The sequence below is a fragment of the Prionailurus viverrinus genome, chromosome B4 (genome assembly GCF_022837055.1).
Source record: "Prionailurus viverrinus isolate Anna chromosome B4, UM_Priviv_1.0, whole genome shotgun sequence".
NCBI lineage: Eukaryota > Metazoa > Chordata > Mammalia > Carnivora > Felidae > Prionailurus > Prionailurus viverrinus.
Window position 1 is genome coordinate 31,268,974 of NC_062567.1, and position 27,858 is coordinate 31,296,831.

The 27,858-nt window shown below is 46.9% G+C and overlaps 1 protein-coding gene across 18 annotated transcripts in view; it reads left to right on the forward strand.

Annotated features, from left to right (window-relative positions):
• MICAL3 (microtubule associated monooxygenase, calponin and LIM domain containing 3) overlaps nt 1-27,858 on the forward strand; it is a 224,778-nt gene that overhangs the window by 165,753 nt on the left and 31,167 nt on the right. For 12 of the 18 annotated variants that reach the window (XR_007153765.1, XR_007153766.1, XM_047865310.1 and 9 more), the window contains 4 exons: nt 8,819-9,014; nt 17,473-17,723; nt 21,739-21,876; nt 27,078-27,191. Coding sequence is in view for 15 of the 18 variants with exons in the window: in XM_047865310.1 (XP_047721266.1) it covers nt 8,819-9,014; nt 17,473-17,723; nt 21,739-21,876; nt 27,078-27,191 (699 nt within the window). In the remaining 3 variants the exon portion in view is untranslated. Of the gene's footprint in view, nt 1-5,922; nt 5,934-8,818; nt 9,015-17,472; nt 17,724-19,594; nt 19,685-21,738; nt 21,877-23,013; nt 23,077-27,077; nt 27,192-27,858 lie in introns of those variants that run through there. The other 6 variants (XM_047865323.1, XM_047865315.1, XM_047865311.1 and 3 more) reach the window with 6 other exon arrangements.

Sequence of the window (27,858 nt, forward strand, 5' to 3'; positions counted from 1 at the left end):
ACTTTCTTGGCTGAGCAACTGGCCATGTGTCAGCCACCTGAGAGCCAGGTTTGGATACACTCTTGACTGAAGTGCCACTGGCACTCTGCTCTGGAGTAGAGTAGGAGGGATTGGAATTTAAACCTGGCATCTTGAGAAAAGCGCATCAGCTTGGAGTGCCTTGCATGCAGACTTCTCTGCCTTTGCACCTCTCTTTTTTGGCCTGTTATTGGGTCTGGTCTTACTAGAAGCAGTTCTAAGCTGCTGCTAGAACTAACCCACTCTCTACTGTGAAATGAATGAAGTCATTACTTTTGGACATCAGATTATTTGAGATAGTCTCTTTTCAGAGTCTTAATGCAAGGTCTTCTAAGACCTTGGCAACTTCATAGGAATTTCTCTTTCCCAGGTGCTAAGGGAACAGTTGCTGTCTTGGTACACTTACCCTTTTCACAGGGTGGTATCTCCCATTTGTTCTCCGGGCTCTCCACAGAGGCCTTAAAGTTTCTGCATTAAGATGAGGAAACTGAGGGGTGCCTGGGTGGCTCAGTCAGTTAAGCATCCTACTTCAGCTCAGGTCACGATCTTGCAGTTTGTGAGTTTGAGCCCTGCGTCAGGCTCTGTGCTGACAGCTCAGATTCTATGTCTCCTCCTCTCTCTGCCCCTCCCATGCTCATGCTCTGTCTCTCTCTGTCTCTCAATAATAAATGGATGTTAAAAAAAAATTTAAGATGAGGAAACTGAGACCATAGTATGTTCAACTAACTTCTTAAAATTATAGTGAATTGATATTCTAGTTTAGATACAGGGTTAGAACTTTTACCTTGGTCATTTATTCAAAACACATTATTGACACAACAGTCGGCACCAGAAACACAAAGATGACTGGAATAATTCCACTCCCTAGGAGAGCCTCTGGTTTGGGGGTACATTCAGCCCCATGAACAGGAGATAGATGCATGAAAGAGCCCTTCAAGAGGACAGAGGTGGATCCAGTAGGCAGAATTAGGTAGCAATAGGCAGAAGTAGAAGAGAAGGGATGGTCTTGACTTACCTTGTTGAATCATCTTCTCTTTACCTGCCTTTTATGATTTCGGAGATCAGCTCCACATTGGATTGATTTGATGGATTATATATAGTTAAATGTACAGAATCTCCTGGGTGGTGAGGCATATACATAAACTAATACGTGAAAATAGTTTGCTCAAGGCCCATTGCACAACAGTTACCCCCTTCTGATATTTCACCCTCAGGTATGTGAAAGTGGACAGCCAGATAAGGAAGGTAGAATATTAGCTAGAGCACAGCTCTCATGAGACTTAAGAGAAAACACAACCAGACCCCTGTGCTTTAGAAATGCTCACAACTTCCAACACCAAAGAGGTAGCTATTTTAGTAAGGTGACCCAGTTGACTATTAAGGATCAAGTTGAGTTTTATCTGTGAGACAGTACAACACATGAAAAATATATTATCAAGAGAGCTATATGATGCACTGGTAAGAATTTTTGTAAGGAAGAGTCAGGTATATACCTTAAAACAAACCTTTTTGCCTTGGCCACATATAATGACGTGTACCAGGACTTCCATCTGCCAAAAGGCACCTTTGGGAGATACTGTAATAATAACAGGAAGAATAATTTAACATTAGAAAACAGACTTAAGGGGGGCGCCTGGGTGGCGCAGTCGGTTAAGCGTCCGACTTCAGCCAGGTCACGATCTCGCGGTCTGTGAGTTCGAGCCCCGCGTCGGGCTCTGGGCTGATGGCTCAGAGCCTGGAACCTGTTTCCGATTCTGTGTCTCCCTCTCTCTCTGCCCCTCCCCCGTTCATGCTCTGTCTCTCTCTGTCCCAAAAATAAATAAACGTTGAAAAAAAAAATTTTTTTTAAAAAAGAAAACAGACTTAAGGGTAAAAGTTCCATGGAATCACACAGATGAAGAGCAAAGAGCTGTGGTGGAGAAAGGGCCCCTCAGTACCCTGATGAAGGGAGGGCAAGTGCCCTCGGCATTCCTGAGAGACAGCATTCCAGTCTGCATGAGCCCCCGTTCCCATGCAGGTGTTTTATTTTCTGACACTGTTCTGATTTGGTCCCTGTTGGGTTTTTCCCTTCTTGGCTTCTGTCATGTAATATTTAGCACAGAATTTCTCAACTCTTGGTAATTAAATGTCTCCAGAGCAACAGAGCTTCCCCTTGAATCCACATAACCTACTTTTCTCTGTGCCCACATAAAAATACAGTTACCCCAATTGAAGAATAAATAGTTCATGAGTAAGGGGCTGTTAACAATTCTACCCTACATAGTTTAATGGAAGGAGCCCAAGCTGCAGAGTAACACAGCCCTGGGTTTAGTCTTGGATCTGCCTTATTTGAACCTTTGGACATATTACTTAACATCACAGAGACTCAGGACCCTCAGTGTAATAATAGTAATAATAGTTTTGACAAGAGTGTTGTGACAGTCACTGGCCAGTGTGTGTAGCATACCTGTCACGGTGCCTGACACAGGTAGTTGTCTTTATTCCTTCATCACCTGCTTCAGAAGCAGATTCTTTGCTAGTAGGAAGCCATAGTAGAGTCTCTTGGGGGCTAGATGGTAGAGGGGCAAAAGCCACCTAGCCCTAACAGTGGCTTGGAAACTTCTTTCTTTGGTCTCCAAAGCAAGAGGGTCCTTTTCCATGTACAGCTGCAATGCTTGCAAAGTGCTTAGTGCAGAGAATGAGAAATCTCTGTAAAAGGTGTAAAAATGTGAGCCTAGTCAAGCAGAGTCTACTAAGGCAAATGAACTGAGGAGCTAAAGAGGGGGAGAGCCCAAATTTGTGGTCCCAGGCACCTTATAATAAGCAAAGAAAGGCCTTTTACAAACTGTAGGGCCTTTTATCTAGCCCTAATAAATCTTTAATCCCTAGATTGGGTTCTAGGCTGGGAGTGACATCCTAATCCTAAACACAGGCCAAAGTCCTTCTCCCACAGATACCAGATCACATTGTCCAGCTTGACTAGAGCAGTGAGGAAGTCCCTAAGGCAGGTGAAAGCCAAAATGGCACTCAATTTGCATGGTATGTGCTCTGCCTGCTTTTCAGGCTACTAAGCCAACAACTCATATGGGAACTTGAGCTCAAAGCATGATGGAAAGAGTGGATTAATACCCACGGTGATTATTTACTGTGTTATGACCAGCCCTGCTCAAGTCATTGGGGTCCAGATGCAGCCTAATACATTCCAAAAGGAAGCAGGGCCCGCGACCCAGGCTTTGTCCCACAGAGAGAAACTCTCTGGGCTGGACGGTGGTTCTATTTTAGACCAGCCACCACTTCAGATGGTTTCATCCTTATTTCCCAGTATATGAGGAAATGTGAGAGAGTGTAGTTTCTGTATCATTTACAACAAGAGCAGGGAGAAAACAAAATTAAGACACAAATTCCCCCTGTAGCCTTATAAGGGTTGGGGTTCTGTGTGAGGAGGGACACCCTAATCTCCCAGGGTGATTTTGTGAATGTTTCTGAGACCAGTGAACAATCAGGTAACATAAAAGTCACTGTGACAGATTTTGCACTGGGTCCACGAATTTAGATTTGTACTGCCAGCCTGGTAATTTTCTTCAGGAAACTTTATTTTCCTTAACACCTCCTTGAGACCTTATAGCTCAGACCTAATTCATGACTTGGTGCTTTCCTTTGTGCAGGATTGTGGACAGGCAAGGCTTTGGATGAATGTGTGAGAAGGCCATCTGAAATTAGTTGACCTTCTTTAAAAAAAGAAGTTGCAACAAAAATATCCAGTAACTTTTGATAAGAGAGAGCATCCTTAAGAGAAAAATCTCTGTATATCAAAATGGCAAGAGTACTTTTTTCCTCAAATGATACTAATCATTGCAAATCACAGGGCCATTTTATTAGGACATGACCACAGTTGAAACCTTTTGACACCTTGAATCATTGGTTTCTCTTAACAGATATGTGACACCCATAGTCCATCAGAGTGCAGGCTCCCCAAGGGCAGAGATCTTGCCCGTGTTGTCCGCTGGTGTGCCTGAACACCTAGCACAGTGCCTGGCTAGAAGTAGCTTTTCAATAAATATTTGTTGAGTGTATGCTTGAATGAATGAACCGTAGCATCCATTCTACTTCTAAATATGGGGAATATGATGAAAATCAATTATCAATCTCAATTTACTGTGCCTTTCCTAAGTCCTTTTTAGACTTTCAGATTTCATTCAAGCTTTCCCAAGCTTATAGGAAAGGAAAAGGAATGGGGAAACAGGCCAGAAGTGAATATGGGCAGAAGGAGAGCATCCCCTCAGTTGCTCCAGTCTCTTAGGTGATACCCTTCACAGTTGCCCAAAGTCCTGCAGTGTCCTATGCATCTGGCTCCACCTCGTAATAGGGCATTGCTGCCACTGCAGGAGGAAAGGGGAGAATGGCACTGCTGCCTGCTGAGGACTGGGAAGGCCCGCCTCGAGAGTGTCATGTACATCCCTCGTGTCCCTTCAGGAATCAGACAGACACAAATAAAGGCTTTTGGCAGCTGTGGCACATCAGCTGAGAGCAGGTTGTCCTGTTAGGAAAAATATTTCTTTCAGGATGATGTATGGAGCTCATGCAGGCAGTGACTGTTCCAAAACAGAGCCGTTAGGTCAGGCCCAGTGCCTTTTTCCTATTTAGGATGTGACCCAGATTCTGGGAGCTGTTTCCTTTTGGTATGTGTGAAGCTGGAATTGGCCTCCAATGACCCGAGATCTGCCTGCCCTGACTTAGTGAAGACTCAGCCTTAGAAATTATTCCAAATCTCTCATCCACTTTTAGCTGGAAAGTCCCTGGTATAGTTGCTCTTGCACTGAGGCATGTGAAGTGGAGAGGCCAGGTGGGCCTGGGCCAGCCAGCCTGACCCCACTGGTTACACAGTGACTTGCCAAACCAGCATCTGTCAGCTATTTTTACATCTGCTCTCCTACAGTCTTTGCTCCCTCGAGCTCTTCTGTTGTTGAGAGAGGGAGGATCCAGGGGATGAGGGAGAAGTTCTGTGTTTGTCACAGTGTTATAGCCACTGCCCAGGTCTCCTCCACTGTTACTTCCTTTGAGATCTTAGTTTATCATCCCCATCTGGTTAATCTAGAAGAGAGCCCCTTGCTTTAGCACAGAGAACCAACCATGCTAATTTTGTTGATTTTTTTTTTTTTAATTCCCCATAGCATTTTGAGGACTCCAGAGCTTATAGAAATTCTTCAAGGAGGATGGAATGTCCTTCCAAATGCCAGATTCTGTGCTCTAAGATGCTCTCATGAAGTTCTGTGCCCTTCCTCTTGAAAACTGTAGTGGGGAGGAGAGAATGGTGAAGAGTCCCAAGGGGGAAAGCAGACTAGGACTCTGTGGAAACACTCCTTCCTTTTCTTTTCTTCACATCATAGGCCTAGGGACAGCCATGGTAGTCTTCTGAAGTAATGCTGTCCTCCTTGGATTCAAATCTTGGCTGCACTGCTCACTGGCTGTGTGACCTTGGGCAGGTTGCTTAATGTCTCTGAATTGAATTTCAGATACCTCATTTCCAGCTATTACCTCCCTTACAAAATTCTTTTTTTAATGTTACTTATTTTTGAGAGAGAGAGACAGAGTGTGAGTGGGGGAGGAGCAGAGAGAGAGAGAGGGAGACACAGAATCTGAAGCAGGCTCCAGGCTCTGAGCTGTCAGTACAGAGTCCAACACGGGGCTCTAACTCACAAACTGCGAGATCATGACCTGAGCTGAAGTCAGACGCTTAACCGACTAAGCCACCCAGGCGCCCCTTACGGAATTTTTTTTTAAAGCTGGCTAGGCAACCTCCATATTCCTCCAGAACATCTTCTTGACTTCTCTGGGTAGAGTTGCCCTTTTATGTATGCACATAGCACCACATGCATGCATAAGCCATGATACTTGACACATCATACTGAAATGATTCCTGGGCAGGACTGTCTCTTCTGTGACTAGCCCACAGATCTTTAAGAGTAGAGAGTGTTTTAGTCTGCTTTGTTGCTCAAGGTTCTGGTAGAATTTCTGGCACAGAGTATGGTTTTTACCCACTAAAAACAGATATCACGTATTGAGTGTTTCTCTGCATGAGTGTGTTTGTTCACTCTACCTTGAAATTGCTTGGATCTGAATTGATGAGTGTTGGTTGTTTGTTTCCCTGAAGTGGTAGTTCTTATTCTATTTTTTTGTTCCCTAGCTAAAAGAAATACTGATTTTTATTCTCTATCTATGGAGTTCCCCAAAACTTTATACTTGGGTAGTGGCTTCACATGTATTTCACTTTCTTGTCTGCATTCTGTTTTAAGGACATTTGTCAAAAATACATGATGAGAAGGAAAGAATCAGATGATATTATAGTCAGGGGATCCTTAGCCTTCCCATGTTTATCATGTTGGGTTTTGATGAAGGGAAGGAGCAACAGAGGACAGGAAGACTGATGTTTGGAAATGATGAACCAGTGCAGTTGGAGCCTGTGCACTCCAGGGGCCAGGGATAGGGGGGTTGGTTTGAAGGATGCTAAGGCAGCATCCACCTGCTGTGCTCCCTGTCTCTTTTTTCTATTACCTGAAGCCCACATATTTCCTAATCATCCAGATGCTTTGATCCAGCATTATAGCTTATACTTTGGGCAATGGGCCAGGGATGTATAAAATGCCCCAACTGGAGTTGCAAAGACTAGGACAGGTGGGCGTTGCACAGGGCCCTAGTGAGCCCAAGGATTCATGCTCTGACTCCATCATTAGACATTTACCTGAATTTATAGATGAACGTGCCCTGGGTTTTGCTTTTCAGTAAAGATTCTCTAGTAAATTTGAAAGATGCTATTTGGTGGAAGAACCTGATAATCCAATAGATGCACTCAGACTTTATTCTGTGACTACCCGGATTCATAAAATGTTCTTTCTAATGATATTACAGAGAGGTTGAGAACATTGTACACAACAAAAGTGCCAGTCTTCCAGAAGATTTTCTGCACACCTGTTATGTCACAGATATTACTAATTCAATATTCCTACCCCTTTACTTTAGTCCTTCATTACAGAGGTTCTGGCCTTCACCTGATAAGCCACCTGTCACTCAACACTGGGTTGGTATGATGTTGCCTACCAAAACCCAGTGTTATCTCTTAGATCTTAGAATGGCACCGAAGGCCGTGCATGCTCTGTTCTCACCCCAGTCTCTTTCTCTTCACTACCATTTCAAGTACACTGCCACCAGAAAGTCTAGTAATACCAAGCTGCCATTGCATGTCAGTGTACCTTAGCTATTGCTGTTCCCTCTGCCCAGAATTCCCTTCCCATCTTTGTCAAGTAACTGTTGTTCATAAAACAGAGCAAATGGATACAACACAAACTGGTGCTAAGAATGTTACTGGGCATCAGTTACATCACTTAACTCATATTTGCTGAATCCTGCCCATGTGCTGGGTTTAAACAGAAGAGGAAGACAATAGGTTTGGAGTGCACACAGGTTTGGCATATGTACACATACTTGTGTGTATATATATGTATATAATTTCATTCCACATTCATAATAATCATAGGAGCTGAGGGTTGTCCTCATTTATAGATCAGAAAATGCACTCTCAGTAGTTACATAATTTTCCTGAGATCCTTCAGCTTGTCACTCATGGAGTCAGGTGTCTAGCCTGGATTTGTCTGACTCTAAGCTTACAGACATTGTCTGACTCTAAGCTTCACATTACAGTGAAGACATTAAAGAATAAATATGGTGGGCTTCTTCTGACCAAATTTGAGATAAAAAGGTACATGAAAAAGAATAATAATGGGGAAACAGGGAAACTTCTAGGTTAAAGGAGAGTAAGAAAACATAGTAGTCAAATACAACATTTAAGTTTTTCAAAATCCATGAGTCATGGTGGTACTCAGAGAAATGGGAAAAGTTCTTTACAAAGAATGACAGTGGAGAAGGAATGATAAAAATTTTTAAATCACCACTCATCAATGGATTGGTACAAAAACCACTGGATGAAAGTATAGTGGAACAGGATAGTCCCATGGTTTCTACATTATGACCCCATGGATTACTCATTAATTACAAAGGGGGAAATCCTCTCTTTACAGCAGAAAAATGGTTGGGCACCACCATACCCAAGCAGTCAAGCTGGTATCACCAAGAATGAGGCAACCTGACAATATTCCTCCTAACTGTGCAGCAGAAGGGGCACAGCATCACCTATGTGTTCTTGTTAAATAGGAAATGTTTACCATGAATCTAATCATGACAGGACAGACACTTCCATAGTGTGAGAGGTCCTGCAGGCAGCTGGCCTGGACACCTCTGCAGGTTGGCCAGATGCAGGGCATGAGCCTTGACTGGGTCCTGGATCATTAGGGTTGGGGGCAGCTGGCAAGACTCACCTTCTCCATGAAAGCTACTTTAGAGGGGCTGGATCAGTGAAAAGCGCTTCCTTAGCGTCTAGCCCAAGTCCTTTTTACCCCCTCCCCCACAGTCACCACCACCTCTTCCCTCCACTGGGCTTGGGTTCAGGGATGACAGAGGAGACTGAGCCTGCGCCCCCCCTTTAGGGGCTGACTTTTGTTTCTCCTGCTCAGGGAAGGGCTGCCACTCCCAGCCCACAGTCCTTTCCTGGCCTCTGTGACCTTACTGACTTTCAGGCTGTCCCTTGTCTGGGTCCCTGGCCTTCATGGAGGGCCTGTCCCTCCTTTCACTGAAATGAGTGGTGGCTCCCTTGGTCGCTTAGATATCCTTGTCAGTGCCCCCTCCCTCCGTGCACTTTCTCTGTCCCCCACCGCATGTATTCATTTCCCTTCACTTGTCCTAGAACTTTGCTGCTTTGCTTGTTTTGCAGGTTCAAGTGTGAATGGCCTGGAAGAGCCTAGCATTGCTAAGAGACTCAGGGGTACTCCTGAAAGGATTGAGCTGGAGAACTACCGCCTGTCTGTGAAACAGGCAGAGGAGCTGGAGGAGGTGCCCGAGGAGACGCAGGCTGAGCACAACCTGAGCAGCGTGCTGGACAAAGGCGCAGAGGAGGACGTGGCCAGCAGGTCAGCCTGTGCGCGGGAGCTCCGGCCCCGCTTTCTCGTGTGCTGCAACATGCCCATGGCTTGCCCTAGCAGCCTCTTCCCCAGATGAATATACTGTCCTGCTTGTGGGGAGAGGCAGCACCCTGCCCTCGGCATGGGATCTGAGCCAGACTATCGGTGCCACCTACCAGCTGTGTGACACTAGGCAAGTTAAGCAACCTCCCTATGCCTCTGTTCCCTCATCTGTGAAATGAAGGCAATACGAGTACTTTCCTCACAGAATTGGTGTGAGGATTAAATAGTATAAAGGGTTTAAAACAGTATGTGGCACATGTAAGTGCATGTCGATGGTGGTTGCCTTTACTACTACTTTGCATGGCGCTGGAGTATTTACAAAGGACTTCTGTATCCATCACCTCACTTGGTCATCCTCACAGGAATCCTGCAAAGTAGACAAGAACGTTTATCTTACCACTCTGTGGTTAAGGAAACACATGGGGACTAATATTAGGATCAAGGATTGACTAAGGTTCAAACTCAGGTTTCCTGGATCCCAGTCCAGGATTCTTCCTGTTCTCCCTGCTGATCTCCCCCTTTCCATGCAGTTCCCTCTCGTCATCTTGTTAGCTGGTAAGAACACAACCCACCAGACTTAATGCAGAAATTCAGTAAGTAGTTCTTTTTTTTTTTAATTTTTTTTTTCAACTTTTTTTAAATTTATTTTTGGGACAGAGAGAGACAGAGCATGAACGGGGGAGGGGCAGAGAGAGAGGGAGACACAGAATCGGAAACAGGCTCCAGGCTCCAAGCCATCAGCCCAGAGCCTGACGCGGGGCTCGAACTCACGGACCGCGAGATCGTGACCTGGCTGAAGTCGGACGCTTAACCGACTGCGCCACCCAGGCGCCCCAGGTAGTTCTTGAACACCTACCATGGCCTTAACACTTTGTCTTTCATTGAAAAGGTAACAGGAAAAAAAATAAATAATAGTCCCAGGTCCTGCCCTCAGGTGTTGTTTGCAAATTTACTGGAAGAGAAAGGACTTCCACATGGGAACAACAGAAACCTAAAGCAGTGTGCTGTTGAGGGGCAGGTGGTTCAGTAGAAGAAGCTTCAGGGTTGGAATTAGGGGCTTCTGTGAGGACACCAGTTCACCCTGCAGTCTTGGGGAAGCCACATCACCTCTCCAGACTTCCTCCGGTGATTTTGTGCTTGGCCATCCCGATGTTTTAATTAAGTGTAACTGAATGATGCCTGAGGAGGACATGTGCCCTCCAGCCCCCACAGAACTGCCTGAGTCCACTGTCTTAACCCCAGGGCCTCGTTTTCACTATGGCCCAGGTCTACCAGGGTCAGTACAGAACTCAGAATGCTCCATGAAGATTATCAAGGACATGGAAAGGGAATAAGATAAAAGCTGGAGTAAAGTCACTATTGGTCAGACTGTCCTGCAGGGCTTCTGGGGAGCCCTTACTCTGTCTCCCAGACTAGTGGAGGCTTTGCCTTATCATTGAGACACCAGCGGGATGCTTCTTTGTTGCCATGAGTAAGGAAGGGAATGTGTGCAGTTAAAGAAAGCAGTGCTTTTTTTTTTTTTTTTTTTTTTTTTTTTAAGTTCCAGGAATGTTCTTAGGGTGTCTGCTGGGCAGAGCTACTTACAGCTGCATTCCACCACCTCACACATACTTTGGATCAACTGCTTCTTGGGCTGGCCTCAGAGATAGCATTTCTGTGCATTGTTGGGCAGCCTCCCCCTGGGTACCTGCATTTCAGAAGCCATCACCACATACACACATACACACACACCACATACACACACAACTACATCTCTACGCAGAACATCCACAGAGCATGTGTTCCTGCTCTGTGTCGATGAGGGAGAGCCCACTCTCTGCAGACCTAATAGCTTAGCCTCAGGGTGAGTGTGGTCAGCCAGCTTTTCTGCCATTGTGATTTTTCCTCCACTGTGATTTGTAAACTAACAGGGAACGAGGCAGCAGTATGTAGCAAGGACATTTCAGGAAGGCTACGCCGTGGCACATGTAGCAGGGTGCAATAGGAAGGGCAGGATAGAAGAATATGAAATCAGTCTGCATCAAATGGTGTCTGCCTCTTTTTTTTTTTTAAGTTTATTTATTTATTACTTAAGCAATCTCTACACATAGCATGGGGCTCAAACTCATGACCTCGAGACCAAGAGTCACATGCTCTTCCAACTGAGCCAGCCAGGTGCCCCAAATGGTGCCTGTGTCTCAAACTCGACAACAACAAGTGGCATTAGCTCTTTGCAGAGTGAAAAAACGGTCTCTTAAACCGAATTGCTCAGAGGGAGGAGCCACAGATTTTGTCTTATTTCCCTGAGGGCAGTGATCAGATGCAGACAGTGTATCATGTATTTTCTCCATCTTCCCTACAGCACCAAGCAAAGTTAGGTGCATTCTCAGCCCTCAGACCTTCCTTGAAGATGAGGAATGACTGTTCTAAGGAATTCACTGGTCCAATCCAGGAACTCACTTTTGACAAGTTTAAAGAACTCTTAACTTCATCGTCTGCTTGGGGGAGCATTGCAGTATCATAATTCAGAGCATGACATCGGAGTCAAACAGACCTGTACTTGAAGCCTTGTTCTACCACATAGTAGTTATGGCCACATTTCTTGGCCTCTCTGTGCCTCGGTTTCCTCATCTGCAAAGAACACTGCACCTCATTGGTTTGTTATGAGGATGAAATCAAATAAAACAACTGACACAGTTCATGGTGCCCAGGGAGCACTAAATCATTGCCACCCCTACTGTCACCACCGTAGTGCATTGTAGCTCTAAGCACAATACAGGGTATCCCTCATGAGGAGGGGCAGGGCCAGTGATTCTTGTATTGGGTTCCTTAAACGGCTGGTTTAAGTGCCACAAGTTGGGTTTGGCTTGGCCCTAGGGCGGTGCTGATCAAACTTTGCTGGCATCAGAACCACCCAGAGGGCTTGTTAAGCCAAAGATTGCTGGGCTGTTTTTTATTCAGTCATTTGGGGTAGAACCCAAGATTTGCATTTCTAAAAAGTTCCCAGGTAATGCTGTGGTCTAAAGACCAAGGATGGCTGCTCTAAATTTCCCTGATAATAAGTGCCACCTGGGACATGTGGTAAAAACGTAATTCCTGGACCCTCCCCTGGAGCAGCTGATTTAGTGGGCTTGGGGTGGAGACCAGGAATACCTGTTTGTTAACAAACCCCCTAGGTGAGTCTTAGCTGCTTTGTGGTTTAGTTTGCACAGAGACTATTGGCCCAGACCTAATTAGCTCCTTGATCCTTCCTTGGATTGGGGGAGGGGGAGGGGAAGCATCTTCCAAAGGAGACCCTGGAAATAGTACTTTTACTTTTCTCTGGAACAGAACAGGTGCCTGAAGACAAAAGAAAACTGGCTTTATGGTTTTAGTTTTGTTTTTCCCTGATTGCCTGTCTGGAAAACTTTGCCCCAGGCAATGAAGATGGCTTGTGCAGTACCCATCTGCTGAAGTCCTCAACTGTTTGCACATTGCTGGCTCTAAAGAACAAATTAGCACTAGAGCAAACAGGTATCCTTTCCATCCAGATGGGACAACCAGGTTACAGAGGACTCCCCAAAAGTCGATGACAGGCCAGCCCAAAGGGGCTTTGCTCTCCATCAGAGTAACACAACAAGGAAAAGCCCCTCCTTCAAGACTCACCAACATAAGTGGAAATTCCTGACCGTTCCCTCTCTTCTCCCTTATCCCTTCTCCAGTGGAGGCAGTAATGTGAGCCATTGCTGAGCAGGATACTGCTTTTAGCATGGGTTAAATGTTCATCATGTAATGATTGCTGGACAACATACATCTTCTCCAGCAGTCTGCTTAGCAGTATAATGTTTACACAGTTGTCAGAGAGGGTGGGATCTAGGAGTGGACTCTCTGATTATGAGTGGATTCATTTAAAAATGAAAGCCATGATTCCCTATTTTCCCTTAAACCATCTAAGAACTTCATGTGCTGTTTGACATAGCAGCCTGCTTCATTCACAGTAGGACCTGCCCAGATTTCCAGTATCCACTTTCTGAAGTTAGACCCAGGCAGCCAGGAGACTGGTCATGATCTTGCTCCTGGGTTTGCCACCCTGACAGCTGCTAGTGGCTGAAGAATTCTTGGGTTCTTGGTGAACAATCCAAGAGGGCACGGTATGACAGGTGCGGACACCGGAGGGAATCCTGACCTCTCACACCAATGATCCAACCGTTTTAAGCTTCGGTGGCCTCATTTGTAAAAATGACGATATTAATATATCCTGGAGTCCTAGAGTTATTGTGTAACTGAGTGACCTAATTCACGTGAAGTGCCTTGTGCCACGTGGCACTTCACCAGGGCTCAGTAAGTATTCACCATCACTACTGTGATGATCACCATTGGCCTTTCTCTGGCACAGCAGAACCTCTGTTCAGCTCATAGAAGTCTGGAGCAAATCTTGTTTTTTTAGAATCTAGTCCATGTGCCTGCTGGTCTTACTTCCTCCTATCAGGCCCCACCATAGCCTCAGTGAGAAGATGGCATCTGATAGGGAGTTCAGGTAAGTGCTTTGAGATCATTGATCAGATATAAATTGCAGCAGGGAGGATTTTTGCAAGGTGTCATTGTAACTCAAAGGCTCTGCTCCTACTGATGGACTTCACCAAGGGGCATCAGAGGTATCATCTGACACCTGTAAATTTAGGTAGCAACCTACCCTGGCTTTCTCTGGTTGTGCATCCTTCCTTGCCTTTCTTGGCTGTGCTAGGCACTACGAGCACCACTTCAGTGAGCCAAGCAGACCTGTTCCTGCTCTCAGAGAGAGTGCAGTCCAGGGGAGGTGGACCTACATCAAACAATAGATTGTTACAAATGCTGATCTTGATGACTATATTTTCTTGTGGCCTTCATCTCCTAGGAGGCTATAAACTGAGAGGTCACGCTCTCTTCCCAAAAGGATAGAGAAATTGTTCCCTATGTTGTCTTTTGTTCTGGCATAGTGATCTTCCCACTTAAGATGTTTCTAGGCTGATGTCCAAGTAGGGGTGAGGGGGTCTGCCTCACTACAGATTCCTTCTCTGTACCCTTCCCCCAGCCTCTTCAAAGGCCAGACCCAGAAATTCAGGCACTGGGAACAGCCACAAAATGTAAAAATGAGTCTTGAAGTACTGAGTTTACACTGTGAATCTTGCACGACATAAGGAGCCTGGTGAGATTCAGGGGACTGCTCCAAGCTCCCATGGATGTGATGGCTTGGAAAGGAATAGTTGGCAATGCTTTTCCACCCCTCTCCTTCACAGAGGGAGGGAGACTGGTTTGCCTGTCTCAGATTTCCAGAAACAACGTATCAAGGCCTTTCAGAAAGAGACTCAGAGCTAATAGCTTATGAAGAAAGGCAAGGGTTGACCTTTCCACCCTATCTTTTATGCTCCATGCCTCACTTGCTATTCTCCCGTGGTCTTTGAGCTGTCATAAAACTAGCCAGTATCACACTCAGAGCTGTGAGTCCCATTGCCCTCATCACAGAGTATTAATTGCTCACATTATGCACAGTGCCACTGCCCTCATGACGTGGCACAGTACAAGGAATGGGCCGTGCTGAAGGCACCTCTCCCAAACAGTGGCAGTGTAGTCCCACTGTGCCTGCCGACTGCTGGAGTTACCTTGTGTGCCTGGCTGGGAAGGAAGGACAAGCTGGCCTGCCTTCTGCCCACCTGAAGTTTGAATAAATTTACATAAGATTTAAGATGAGCATAGGAGGCATTCTTATCCTTATTTCATGTTTGAAAGATGTTAAGTGATACACATTGTTGCTAAATAATAAGATAGTAAACAAATGAAAATAATACCTAAATAAATACTGAAAAACAGTCAAAATCCAGATGCCAAGTTTTCCATGGTCCAAATTCTTATGTTTACTCACCTTAAACTGCCTCCTCTCAACCTTTCATTCCACTACAGTTATTTCCTACCTTATTTTATCATGCCGTGTTCGCATCTTATCTCCCTTGAGAATAAGGATCTTTGTATTCTCTGCAATGTGGAGGAAGTGCATTGTAAGTAAAAGACGCTCAGTAAATTTTAGTGGGTGGGTGGATGGATGGATGAATGGATGAATAAATGAATCAAGTAGTATTCACCAAAATGAGCTGCTTACAGTAAGGAGCTGCCTCTTTTTATTTTTGTATCCATTGGTTGAGATTTAGTAAGTACTCAAGAATGTTCATTGAATGAATGAATGAATGAATGAATGAATATGTAAATGGGTAAACAAAGAAGTGAATAGCGAGAGTCCCAGAGTATAACACAAACATTATAAAAATCAGTAAAATCCCTAATCTTCACAACGTTTCTACAAGGTAGATGTGAACATTGCCTCCTTACTGATGCGGAGACTGAGGCTCAGCATAAATAATCAGCTCATGGTCATGCAGCTGGTAAGCAGCAGAGCCAGTGTAACACTGAGAATCAGCCACCTGAGAAGTAGGCGGGCATACAGCCCCCAGGGCTGCCCTCAGACTGACCCAACTAAAGTCTGAGAGTTCTCAAAACCACCCTCAAGTTCAATAATTTGTTAGACACACAGAAGTCACTAAAATGTGTATACTCATGGTTGTGGTTAATTACAGGGAAGGATACTTACTGAAATCAGCCAAGTAAGAAAGTGCACAGGGCAGAGTCCAAGAACATACGGATGTGGAGCTTCCATTGTCCTCTCCCTACGGAGTCAGGACAGTGTTACTTTCTTGGTATTAACGTGTGACAAAACCCATATAGTATTACTCACCCAAGCCTTGGTGTTCAGAGGTTTTATTGGGGCTCCATTACCTAGGTATCAATTGACAGATTAACTGATTAGCAACATGTTGTGATTGATCTCAGTCTCCAGGCCAGCTAATACTTCATGACTCAATGCCCCCACCCTAAATTGTTGGTCTTTCTGATGTGGCCAGCCCTCACCCTAAATCACATTATAGACTACTTACCATGACCTAAGGATCATACGGAAATAAACACATTCCCATCAGGCAAGACCTTCCAAGGGCTTAGAGTTTACATCCCAGAAGCCAAGACAAAGGCCAGACCTCTCCTTGAGTTAGGTAAATTCTATACTGCACAGGTACTAATAATAACACTGGTAGTGAGGTGTCATTGACCTTATCACACTGTATTCACTGATTCCCTCTCCACATTCACAGCCCCACTCTGGGTGGGGAGAGAGCACCCCCCCCCCCATCACAGGAAGATGGGACTGGACATCCATCCCATGCCTGATGCTTCTGGGGTTTGAGGCTCTCTCATGCCAGAGGCTGGACCATGCTTGATTGGAAAAGCCAAATTTCCTGTAGCCCAGTCAATGACACATTTCTCACTGAGGGCAAAGCCTCTCCTGAAAAAGACTTTTTGGGAATTATCAGACCATGAAACAGGTCTGAGAAACTTCATTTGTATAATGATGTTTGGGGTTTTTTTCCTGCCTTACAGCTATATTGTAGGGCACTTTTATTTGTGTACCACCTATCGACTGCTTAACTCTGCAGGCAGGAAAGGCGGATAGAAATGCTCCCAGGTGGTGGCCTCGAGGGTGGAGATCCACGGTTTTGGCTTGCACAGGTCACGGCAAGGGTCTTCTCGCATGTAGTGCTGCTTCCTGTTTCAAGCTGAGCTAGGCCATGTGCCATAAAGGAAATGGTGGTAGAAAATGTGGCTGGTTGTCCAGGGAGATGACCCCAGTGATCGGGATATTTGTTTTCACCCTCTCCCTATAGTCCCTGTACTATAACCTTGTGGTGAACAGCGCCTTTGCTACCGTGTTAACTGTGTATTCCCCTAGTATCCTGTTCTGGGCAGGGCACGTTGTGGGGACTAAAGAACACTGTGGAATTGAATGTGCTGCCTTCCCTCCAGCACACACTCCTTGATTGCCGGCCCGTCTGTGGCTAAGATTCAGGCCTCTTGGAGGCAGCTTTTCTTTCTCACCATGTTTCCCAGGAGAGCCTGCCAACCCACCTGAGTCAAGTAGAGTTGAGTTCCTCAAACCAGACAGATCATGATAAAAGGAGACTTTCTCTCCTTTCTTGATTCCCAGGGTCTTGAGTTCATATCAAAATGAGTCTGTGCCTCCTACTGTCTCTGAGGGCCTCTGAAACTGGACTCGGTGGAGTTGCAGTTCATTGAATAGAGCCCCCCTTCTGCCCCCGCCCAGGCTGAGCTGTTTGCTCATGTGGGTTTATGTAGGGCTTACTTGTACATGTGTATTTCCTCTGGCCGTCTACTCACTCTCTTTCCTTCCCTTTGTGGGTCTTACCTGGGCAGAAAAGCACACCACACCCCTCTGTGCATGTCCTCTCTCCTTTCCTGCCCAGCAGTTGCTTTGCTGGGACATTTTGCCTCTGGTTGTGGCTTTTGAGCATCTCCTTCTCAGTTTTTGTCATTCCCTCACTTTGGTTGTATGGTTGTTTCCCCACAGCAGTTCTGAGTCCGAGATGGAGGAAGAGGAGGAGGAGGAAGAGGAGCCATTGCCCACCTCCGACCTGGGCGGTGTTCCTTGGAAGGAGGCTGTGAGGATCCATGCCCTTCTGAAAGGAAAGAGTGAAGAGGAGCTGGAGGCCTCAAAGAGCTACGAGCCTGGGAATGAAGAGGAGGAAGAGGAAGAGTATGAGGAGGAGGAGGAGGAGGAAGAGGAAGAATATGAGGAGGAAGAGGAAGAGTCTAGTGAAGGTCAGAAAAAAATCTCTTCTCTTAACTCTGACTCTGTTCCATGCCTGAGTAAGGCTTCTGTGGCTGGAGTCACACCGATGTGCCGTCTATGGCACTAGGGACGATCCCTCCTGCCTCTCTCTAGCCTTAGATTTGGGGGGCAGGGGAGGCCATTGGCAGTGGAAGTAATGTCCCTTGTGCACATTCTGAGTAGATATTGGAAGTGGAAGGCAAAGGGTCAACAGCATAAGTACTCCAATCAAATTAGGTCACTCATTCTTCTCTCCTCATTTTCTGTTTTTTTTTTTTTTTCCTTTAGTTTCTGTTAAAGAAATTTATTTTAATAAAGAAAGGGAATTTAGCTTCCTAGAGGATTCCCTGACTCAGAGTCTGGGCTTTGGAGGCTGCAGAGCACTGAATCTCACTCTGCTCAGAGCTGCTATCACTGAGGAGGGGCCAGGTGCCTACCAGACAGGGTTCAGTCGATGACAGGTAGTAACATGTTTGGACCAGTGTCCTGAGACGGAGCATCAGTTCCAGTATTAAGTCACTCTGGTTGGCTCTGAAATGTTCTCTTGCCTTGGACTTGAAATGTTTCAGTTCTGCCCCCATCTCTGGCTGTGTGTGTCCTTGAGTGATGAGGAAGAATTTGGTGGGCATCCTTTTTTGTCTCTGTAAGAGAGAGGGTCATTCTTTCCCTGCCCTGTCTGCACAGAGGTCTGGAGGGTGGGGAGGAAGAAACTAGGGCAGGTAGAGACCTGAATCCCCCTGACGATGGTGCCATGTTAATTCACGGCCATGCTCTCTCTCCAGGGGACATGGAATGGAAGAGAAGGACATGGGCCTTTAAAGCACCAATCCCTCCCAGCCGTTTTCAGAGGAGCACATTAGATTCTGGACAGCCCCGGGCCTCGTAGAGTTGGCACTAGATTGCTCTGCTGCTCCTCCTGGAATTCGATGTGCTTGGCTGCCCAGTCCTATCCCGCAGTCTGGCACAGGAAGGACCGCGTGCTGACCAGATGCAGAGCTCTTCCCAATTACATTACTGAGCTGGTCCTGAGAGCTGTGTAGCCCAAGACACTGCCGAGGCAGGGCAGACAAGAAGGAAGCACAGCCTCTCCCTGCCCCCAAGGTGCCCAGGGCCAGTGTGAACGCTCAGAGGCAGGGCTCTTCCTCAGACCACTAAGGGGCTTCTCTAGACCTAGTTCTCCTGCGCTCTTCCCTCCAAAGACAGAGGCTGGGGTGGGGCCCACAGAGGCAGCACTTGGTGCCCTGGCCCTTCCTCCTCCCCGTGATGAGAAGTAAGGTCTGTGCGAGCAGGAGGCCAGGCCGGAAAGCTGGCACCTTGGGTTCTTTTCTCCATAACTGCTGTGTGTGCAGAGCTGTGGTTGGCCCAGGGCTGCCTCTGGGTCCCTAGTAGTCAGAGGTGGTGATTGTGCTCACAGCTTATCCAGGGGAAAGGTACTTTGTTTTTGTCATTATCTCCATCTGGTGATTCACACATTCAGTGGCTTGTAGCCCCACACACAGCTTAGGGTCAAAGCCTATGCCCTTTTCAGGAGACTTTATCCCTGCTTTCCCTCATGCAGACTTAATTTCCTGGATCTGGAACTAGTGTCAAGACCAAACCTGCAGGGAATGGGATTTAACTGCAGAAACACATACCGACAAATTCAGCCAAGCTCTGGGCCTTTGTTCCTAGCCCTTGGTGTGTGTGTATCTTTTGGTCAGTGGACGTCCATGGCTGTGTAGACAGTGACAGGATGTTATTGCCTTGCACCTGAAGATAACTCTTCTCTATTCTCTTTCCTCCCTTCCATTCTCTTTTCTCTTTATCCCCACGCGGGATTCTTGATGCTGTGTTTGTGGGTGTCTGGCTCCCCCTGCTGTAGAAGGGGAGTATTGCCCCTGGGACAGAGAACTCCTGCAAAGCCAGTGGCTCCAGCATCTGTCAAAGGAAGAAGATACGGGTACATGTAAAGGTACCCACTCTGCCCCTTGCCCACCTTCTACCCTGGCTCCCTAGCAGCCATCCAGAATTTGCCTTCAAGAGCAGGTCCCACATTAAAAGATCTGTGCTTTATAAAGCTGCGCGGACAGGCTTTGGCACATGCCTAGTTGGGCACCTGTCCCTGGGCCCAGCCTTTGGGAATGGTCATGTAGCAAATAACATATAAGACAAGCAGAGTCAAGGGGAAGTCTGAGAAGAAGACTCCAGAAGCAGTCTTAATGATGGTGGCCCCATGTAGGCCCCTTGTATGCTTTGCTGCAAGTCCCCTCATCTAGCGAAGACTCGGCCTCTTGTAATGCTGAAAAATCATGTCACAGTCACAGCTATCAAAAGTGGGGGAGCCAGCACAGGTGTTTTCATCAGCACAGGTACCCAGAACCTTCCTCCACTGTGTCTTGTAACATTTCTCTGAGAAAGGAGGACATGCTGGCTGATAAGTCCCCAAGGCTACATTTATTAACAGGAAGCAGAACATTATCCAGGGAGAAGACTCACTCTCTTCTCTTTGTGGCTTAGAAGATGAAGAAACGGTCTGCATTTTTCTCTTTGACTTCCCTTCCTTAGTCATGTGACATTCAAGCTATTGGGTGACTTTGCCGTGATTCAGCCCCATCCAACACCATAAAAGCCAACTGACCTTAGAAAAACGAATCCGTAGAGACCAGTAGTTCCGACAAGAGAGTGCATGCGGGGCTACCACCCCACGTTTAACACAGGATGGTGCCCGCATCCACATTTGGTAATCTTACTAGTACTTTCTGTCCATATCACATTCCCCAGTGCTTAAAAATTAAGAGGTTGTGTGATAGTGATGAAGCCAAAGCCAAACTGTCCAGTTAGTTGAGAGTGGGCTCCCATCAGGAATCCCAGACTCCTTCAGATCAGGTGGCACCTGCTCTTGCTACTGAAAAGCCATCTTCCCTCCCAAAATGTCCCCTCCCCCAAGTTGCTGGCTATCCCTTTATTTTAACCCAACTGTATGGCATGGTCCAAGCACTGGTTATAGGGAGCTTACAGGGCAGAGGCTGCATGTATATTCTTTGGGCTCTGACAGCAGGAATAATCTGAAGGGGCTACTGGTGATTTCTCATTTAGCTGGAAAAGGCAGGTCTTGTGTCCAGAGGGGAGCAGTGGTGCACCAAATGGAGTTGTAAGAAAAAGGCTTTGACCTCAGAAAAAGCAGAGAGGTATTGTTTTATTCCTGCCCACGAACTCCCAAAGTCTTGGGAATTTACAAGATAGAGCTCTGCTTCCTCTCCTAGCCACTGCCTCCCCTGTCTCCATTTTCTCCCCATAGCTGTGTCCCTGCCGCAGACCTGCATGCAGCATGAGACCTATTATGGAAGGGGGATTTTTTTTCTCTCTCTCTAGCTGCAAAAGATAAACACTGAAGTACCAACAAAGTACATTTCTGTCCTGCGTGAGTTAGGTGGTTCATGACAGAATGACACTGTCCCATCCCATCTCTCACTTGTCACTTGGCTTAAATCTCAAAGGAGAAGCTGTCAACATGGCAGGTGACGGTAAGCACCATGCTGTGTATCCTCAGAAGGGGCAAGAGCGTTGCATCCTTCGGGATCTCACACTGTGCTGGCTAACAGCAGAGTACTCGTGACCCAGAGGGAATGGCCCTCCAGAGGCCAGTTGTGACCTGCTCTTTTTTCTGACTTGGCATTTGGGTCCCTCAAATGCAGATGAGATGAAAAGAGCATCAGAAAGGAGAATTCTTTCTGTTTAGAGTCGGGATATATGGTTCACTTCGTTGAAATTAACAGTGTAAGTGACGCTTGAAACAACAAAATCAAGCTGAACGAGTAGAAATCATGTCTGTGTGCGCACGCGTGTATATTCTCAATTTTTGCCTCTTTCTGATTAAAGTGATCCTGGCAAATACAGTAACTTTTCTTTCTGTTTCCTTTCCTGTGATGTTTCATCCCCTCCTTCCCTTCACTGTTTATTTTCTGCTTCCTTCCTCCACCATCTCTCCCTTCCTCATCTCCTCCACCTCTGACTCTGGTACACTAGTTGGGAGCCAGAGGCTACAGCATATCATAAATCCAGCCGACCCCTTGGAGATCCAGGCTGATGTGCACTGGACACATATTCGAGAGAAAGAGGAGGAGGAGCGAATGGTACCAACCTCTGAGTCCTCCACTTCTAGAGGTAACTGTTTCAAGATCCAAGGGCCCGATATGCCCCTCAGAGCAGCTCTGTCCCTGCTTCCCCTCTCATTGCTACAGAGGACCCTTCTGGTAGGGCCAAAGCCATCAGTTTAATCAAAATGTAAAAGCCAACAAACCATTTTGTTGTCCTGGTATTGTTAATCATGACCACTGCCCTTAACTTTTGTTTGAGGATATGTAAAGTTCTCTATGGGTTAAGAGGTTATGGGATCTTTCTCCATGGACGCAAAATAGTAAAATGAACTTGACCTTGGGAAAACCAAGAATTTGCTTTCTTTCCCCATTTTGCTAGACAGGGTTACTCTGTCCACTTGGTAAAATGTTCTGATGCTTTCCTCCTGTGGTGTGTCTGAGTGTGAATGTACATTGGCAGGACTGGGTGGGGCAGTATATTTTGAACTGAAATGAAGTTTTAAGAGATTTATGTCAAGGAGGCCTTTAAAAATAGCTAGTGTAATATCCAGCTCTAGGTTTTAGGTGAGCTGGCCTGTGCTCCACAGGAAGGTGAAGATGATTACAAGCAATAAAAGGAAAAAATGGAGACAGCTGAGGGATGCAGCGGCTGCCGTGTCACTCTCCACACCTTTGACCTCAGCAGACCTATCGTCCAAATATGGATCCTTGCTGTCATGAACCTCTGTCTCTCACTCGTTTTCACATTTCCATTCAGGCCTGTTGGGGCCACACACCCTGCAGGACTCTGCCTTCAGGAAACTTAGCCCTTAACGAGGACATTTGATCCTCCCTGGCCCCAAATCTTCACCTCTAGGCAAGACCACCTTCTGTTAACTACTTTTGCAGCAGTATAACCATTCAACGGGAGTGAGGAGACTAGCCCTACTGACCCGGGACGTCTGGCTGGCCTACAGCATGGGGCAGCTCTGCAGCCTCGAGCCACTGTTGACCCTCCCTGTTTTCTCTCTTCTTTTCTCATCCCGAGCGTCCGTCATACAGGCTTACGGCGGGACTCTGACCCCTCATCGCTGCCGGACAAGCCTCTGGCTTAGATAATCTGTCAGGTTCCCTTCTGTTTGGGGCTTTAGGATGACCTCGACTCTCCTCACTGGGAACCCGCATTCCTGTGTAACTTTGTATCTATCGTCTGTTTTAAATTCAGTGCCTGACCTTCCCTCCATTCGCCGCGCAGCAGTGCAGGCCTGGCTGGAGACAGTCTCCGGAGGTAGTCTGGTGATGTTTGTTCTCTCCCCACTCACCATAACCACTCTCTCTCGGCAGCTCTGCTGGTACCTTAACACTAGAATTCTGGTTCTGCTGCTAGTGCATGCCACAGTCGGGGCGGGGGGGCACATGCATGCCTCACTCAGGCGGCCCATTCTTGCATGGACCAGACACGCACCCCACGCCTTTCAGGGAAGATCCGGAGGAGAGCAATAGCATAGACAGGACATAAACTTGTTTTTTACTAATAAAGGTTGAGTAAAGGCCAAAGCTAAAGGAACATCTTTAGCAGTGATTTCTAAAGTCTGTAGAGATTAAATTGTGTAGCAATTGGGTGTGAAAGTAGAAGAATCGGTGAATAGCCCACAAACCCACCAAAGTACAGAGGAGACATTCAGTACTAGGGGACTTGTGGAAGACTCCTCAGTGAAGAGTGGAGAACATAGGATTGTTCTGCTAACAGTAGAGGGACAGGCTGGGTATAACTCGATGTAGCATCCGCTGGGTGTTCGTACTGATGTGCGGGGTTTCTGTAAGTACTTAGGCCAAGAGATAGCTGAGAAACCTTGGTTGTCCTTCCTAAACTTTTCTGGACAGGTATTCCTCAGCATGGGTGATGGCAGTTCTTGACAAGGGGCAGGCAGTTCTTTGCATTGTAGGACATTAAAAAAAAATTTTTTTTTTTTAATGTTTATTTATCTCTGAGAGAGAGAGAGACAGAGACAGAGTGCAAGCAGAGGAGGGGAAGAGAGAGAGGAAAACAGAATCCAAAGCAGGCTTCAGGGTCTGAGCTATCAGCACAGTGCCCGACACGGGGCTCAAACTTACAAACCGTGAGATGACCTGAACCAAAGTCGAACGTTTAATCGACTGAGCCACCCAGACGCCCCTCTACTGAGGACATTTAACTTTCTTGGCCTCTGCCCTCAAAATGTCATCAGCCATACAGCCTCTACTCCCACCCTGGCCATCAAGGCAACAACCAAAACTGCCCTACACAATATCAGTACCACTTAAAGAAGGGAAGCATTACCCCCTGGTTGAAAACTATGGTCCTTGTGGTTGCTTCTGGGATGCATAGGATTGGAGCTCATGGATCTTTACCACCAGCCTCTTACCAGCCCATTCCATTGACCTGACACGCAGCAGGAGAAAAGGACACAGGCACACAAGTCAGGAGGTACCTTCACAGAACCATAGGGAGAGCTGAGCCTGAGGCCAGACCTTAGCTCTGTGAACAGAAGCTGCTGGCCATCTCTCCTCATGTTAGCACATCTCCCAGGATGGTTGGACAAGGCTGAGGTGTCAAGACTTCCCAGCTGGCAGCTGAAATAAACCAAAAGCTAAGTATGTCTGTGATTCCCAGCTTCCATAGTGCGTGGCAGCTTCTAGCACTCTGCACTCCATCTTAACCTGGATTTAATCTCCCAGTTCCATCCCTCAAGCTGCGTTTCTCCAGCCTCTGCTGCTGCTGCATTGATATTTCTCACTTGTTTGTTTTTTAATGTATGTGACAATTGTTCCTTTCAAGGTACTCCCAAGGACTGTAGACTTGTTACCCTTCTGACTCTACAACAGACATTTCTTAGCAGCAACTCCGAGTCAGAGAACCACATGAGGGCCAAGGGACCAGGGCTGGGGTCAGGCTGACCTGGGGCAGTGTGACTTGAACAGTGTGGTCTCCTTTGTGCCCGCGTCCAGCGCACTGTCCAACAGAAGTACAGATTGCCATCTTGATGCTTAGCCACTCATACATCTGTTTGAGCATATGTGTTGGGCCCAGTGGGCCCAGACGGGATGAGCCCAGGTTCTGTTTCCACCGGGTTGACGTGACTCCCAGAGGAGAAAGATTCTGGGGGAAGAGAGGTAACTGTCCAGCCTCTTCAGAAATGGTGTCATGAAACCATGAGTTTGTTATCCAGATAGGAAGCTCAGGTTAGAGAAGGCACAGAGACTTTTGTTTTTTCCTAAGAAATCTCACTTCCTGGTGTTTGATGAACTACAACAGCAAAGTTATCGTGCAAAGGTTTTAAATGGAAATAATTGAGTAGTTTTACCCCTAATATTTTCCCCAACAAATGCCACCATCACAGGAAAGCATCTTGGCATTACCAGCTCCATGGGCTGCTCTGGTATCTCAAAAGAAGGAGTGTGACATTAACTATTTGCCAGCCTAGAACTTATTCTGGAATTCTTTCATCTTTCCCCATAGTCCATTCTAAACCTATGTTGTATGGTTCTCCAAAATTAGATGCAAATCATCACCTTATTTTTATAAACTGAGTATACAAAAGGGTGGGAAGCTAATTATACAGCTTAAGGAATTATCTTTTAATGTTCATTTACTTTAAGAGAGAGAGAGAGAGACCACGTGTGCATGCAAGCAGGGGAGGGCAGAAAGAGAGGGAGAGAGAATGCCAAGCAGGGTCCACACTGCCAGCATAGAGCTCAACGCAGGGCTCAATCCCACAAACTGAGTTCATGACCTGAGCCAAAACCAGGAGTCAGACGCTTAACCAAATGAGCCACCCAGGTACCCCAGTAATTTTTTTTTTTAACAAAAACTCCTGTGACTAGGTCAAGAAAGCACACATCCCCAGCATCTTCAAAGTGCCCCTTCCCTATCTTCCCCACCCGGCCTCCAAAGGTAGTCACTTGATTTTCCTGGATTTTCGTCATATTCAGACTCTGGTATCCATGCTCGACATTTCTGCCACACTCACTCTGCACATCCTTAAGGTGCCAGCGATGCAGATTCATGAGACTGGACGGTGACGAGAGCACTGACTTGAGAGGGCCCAGCCGTTACACGGCCTCTCACTGTGGTACAGCCTTTTAAAAAATCTGAGCTGTGCCACAGCCAGTGCCTCTGCTGCCTGCCCATCCTTGGGCTTTGATCCTCTGGCCCTTGTATATACGAACCTAAGTGTAACCCCTTTTCCTGAAGTGAGAACCGTTAGGAGTGATGTGAGAGTGGCTGTGCTTAGGAGCCTAGAAGAAACCCTCAGGACACCTGAAAGATGGGTCCTGTCCGTCTCGGGTAACACTGGGGCCTCACAGCATCCTATAAAGTAGCACACCTTGCTTTCCTAATTGCTTTGTCTTACTCCAAACTGTTAGTGTGAGTTCTAAGTGTGCAGAAGTTGGGAACAGGTCTGAGTGTGTGTGTGTGTGTGTGTGTGTGTGTGTGTGTGTGTGTGTTTAGGGGCTGTTTCCTCCTGAGGAAAGAGAAGTCGATGAGTGCTTTGCCTTGTCCTGCAGCACTGAAGGGCTGGTGTTGCATCTAGACAGTGAACTTTACATATCCCCTCATCCTCTCCTTCAAGCCTTAAAAAAAAACATTTCTCTAAATTATCCCAAGCAAAGATATCACCTCTACCCGTTGAAAGGGGAGGTGGGTGCCCTCAGGGGTCCATCCTTTTGGTCCCTCATCCATCAGTGACTTCGTCTACACACAGTACTGCAGCTGCTAGTTGGAGCAATATGACCATGAGTAAATCCCGTAACTCTCTGGCCTCGGCTTTGCCACAGGCTCTCTGAGTGATTACTGTGAGGAGTAAATGGCACATGGCCTGTGAAGCGGTCCAGGGCGTGCTGGCAGAAGAGTCATCATTGCTGCTGGGCCTGCAGAGGCAGCGTTTCCCCTCTGCCCTTCTCACACCGAGGCACTTAACAGCAGTCTCAGGGGAAGAGGAGGTGACCAGAGGAAGCTGCCCTTCCTTTTCCACTGGGCCCTGCTGGTGTCGAGCAGTGCTGGTCCCGGGTGTTCAGGAAGGGCCCCGGGCCCTCACCAGCACCCACACTGTGTGTAGCTCCCCCAAGGCTGACCAACTTCCACCTTGGGGTCCAAATCCAGACACTTCACAGTCCATCTCCCCGCCTCTCCTCATGGTCTTCACACTGCAGCCCTGGGAAGACCACCACCAGCTTCCACCTGCACAGGCACTCTCTGTCTGTCTGCCTGTCCTTTTCTTCCTTCCTTTGAACGTTTCTGCTTTACAGTCCCATTTGATGAGAATGACCTGGAGGAAGATGTGGACTCGGAGCCGGCAGAGATAGAAGGGGAGGCAGCGGAGAATGGGGACACAGGGGACACTGGTGCTGAGCTGGATGATGGTACGGGGGACCCCAGAGCCTCCCCTCTCCACTGTGCTGATCACTCTCTTCCCCACTGTGCAATTGGAACTTGGGAAAGATAATATACATTAAAGCAAAAGCAAGGCACTCTAAAGAGGTGGCCATTAGGTCTCCTGGTTGTGTTCCTTGGTCTGCTGCTAACTTGAATGTGTGTCATTCCCCCTATCAGCCACCGTGCAGCATAGCCTGCATTCATTAAGTTGTGGTTGAGAAACTGAGCAGATTGGGTGCTTTATAAAAGAGCCTTTATGCAGTGGACCTCTGAAAGGTAGCTACAAAAGAGATGGTATTTTAAGAATTATAGGCTGGTTGGTTGGGGAAAGGGTGGCAGGGACTAGCCTGGGAGAAATGACGAGTCCAGGCAAGACTATAAGGGAGCATAGACCTCGCTGTGGTGTTGGGGGAAACAGACCAGTGGTGAGTCCGTGAAGTAAGGCCTGCCCTTCACAGGCACACCCACTATGTTTCTTTCTGTTGTGATCTATCAGGTACCGTCTTGTGTATTTGAAAAGGAAATGGAGCACTGTAGGCTTTGATGAGAGCGCTATGTTGCAGAGAATAAAGGCTCTGAGTCTCAGAAGCTCAGTAGGGACCAGTAGGCAGGGCCTAGCTGGGACACAGAAGTGTCCAGACATCAAGCAGTGGT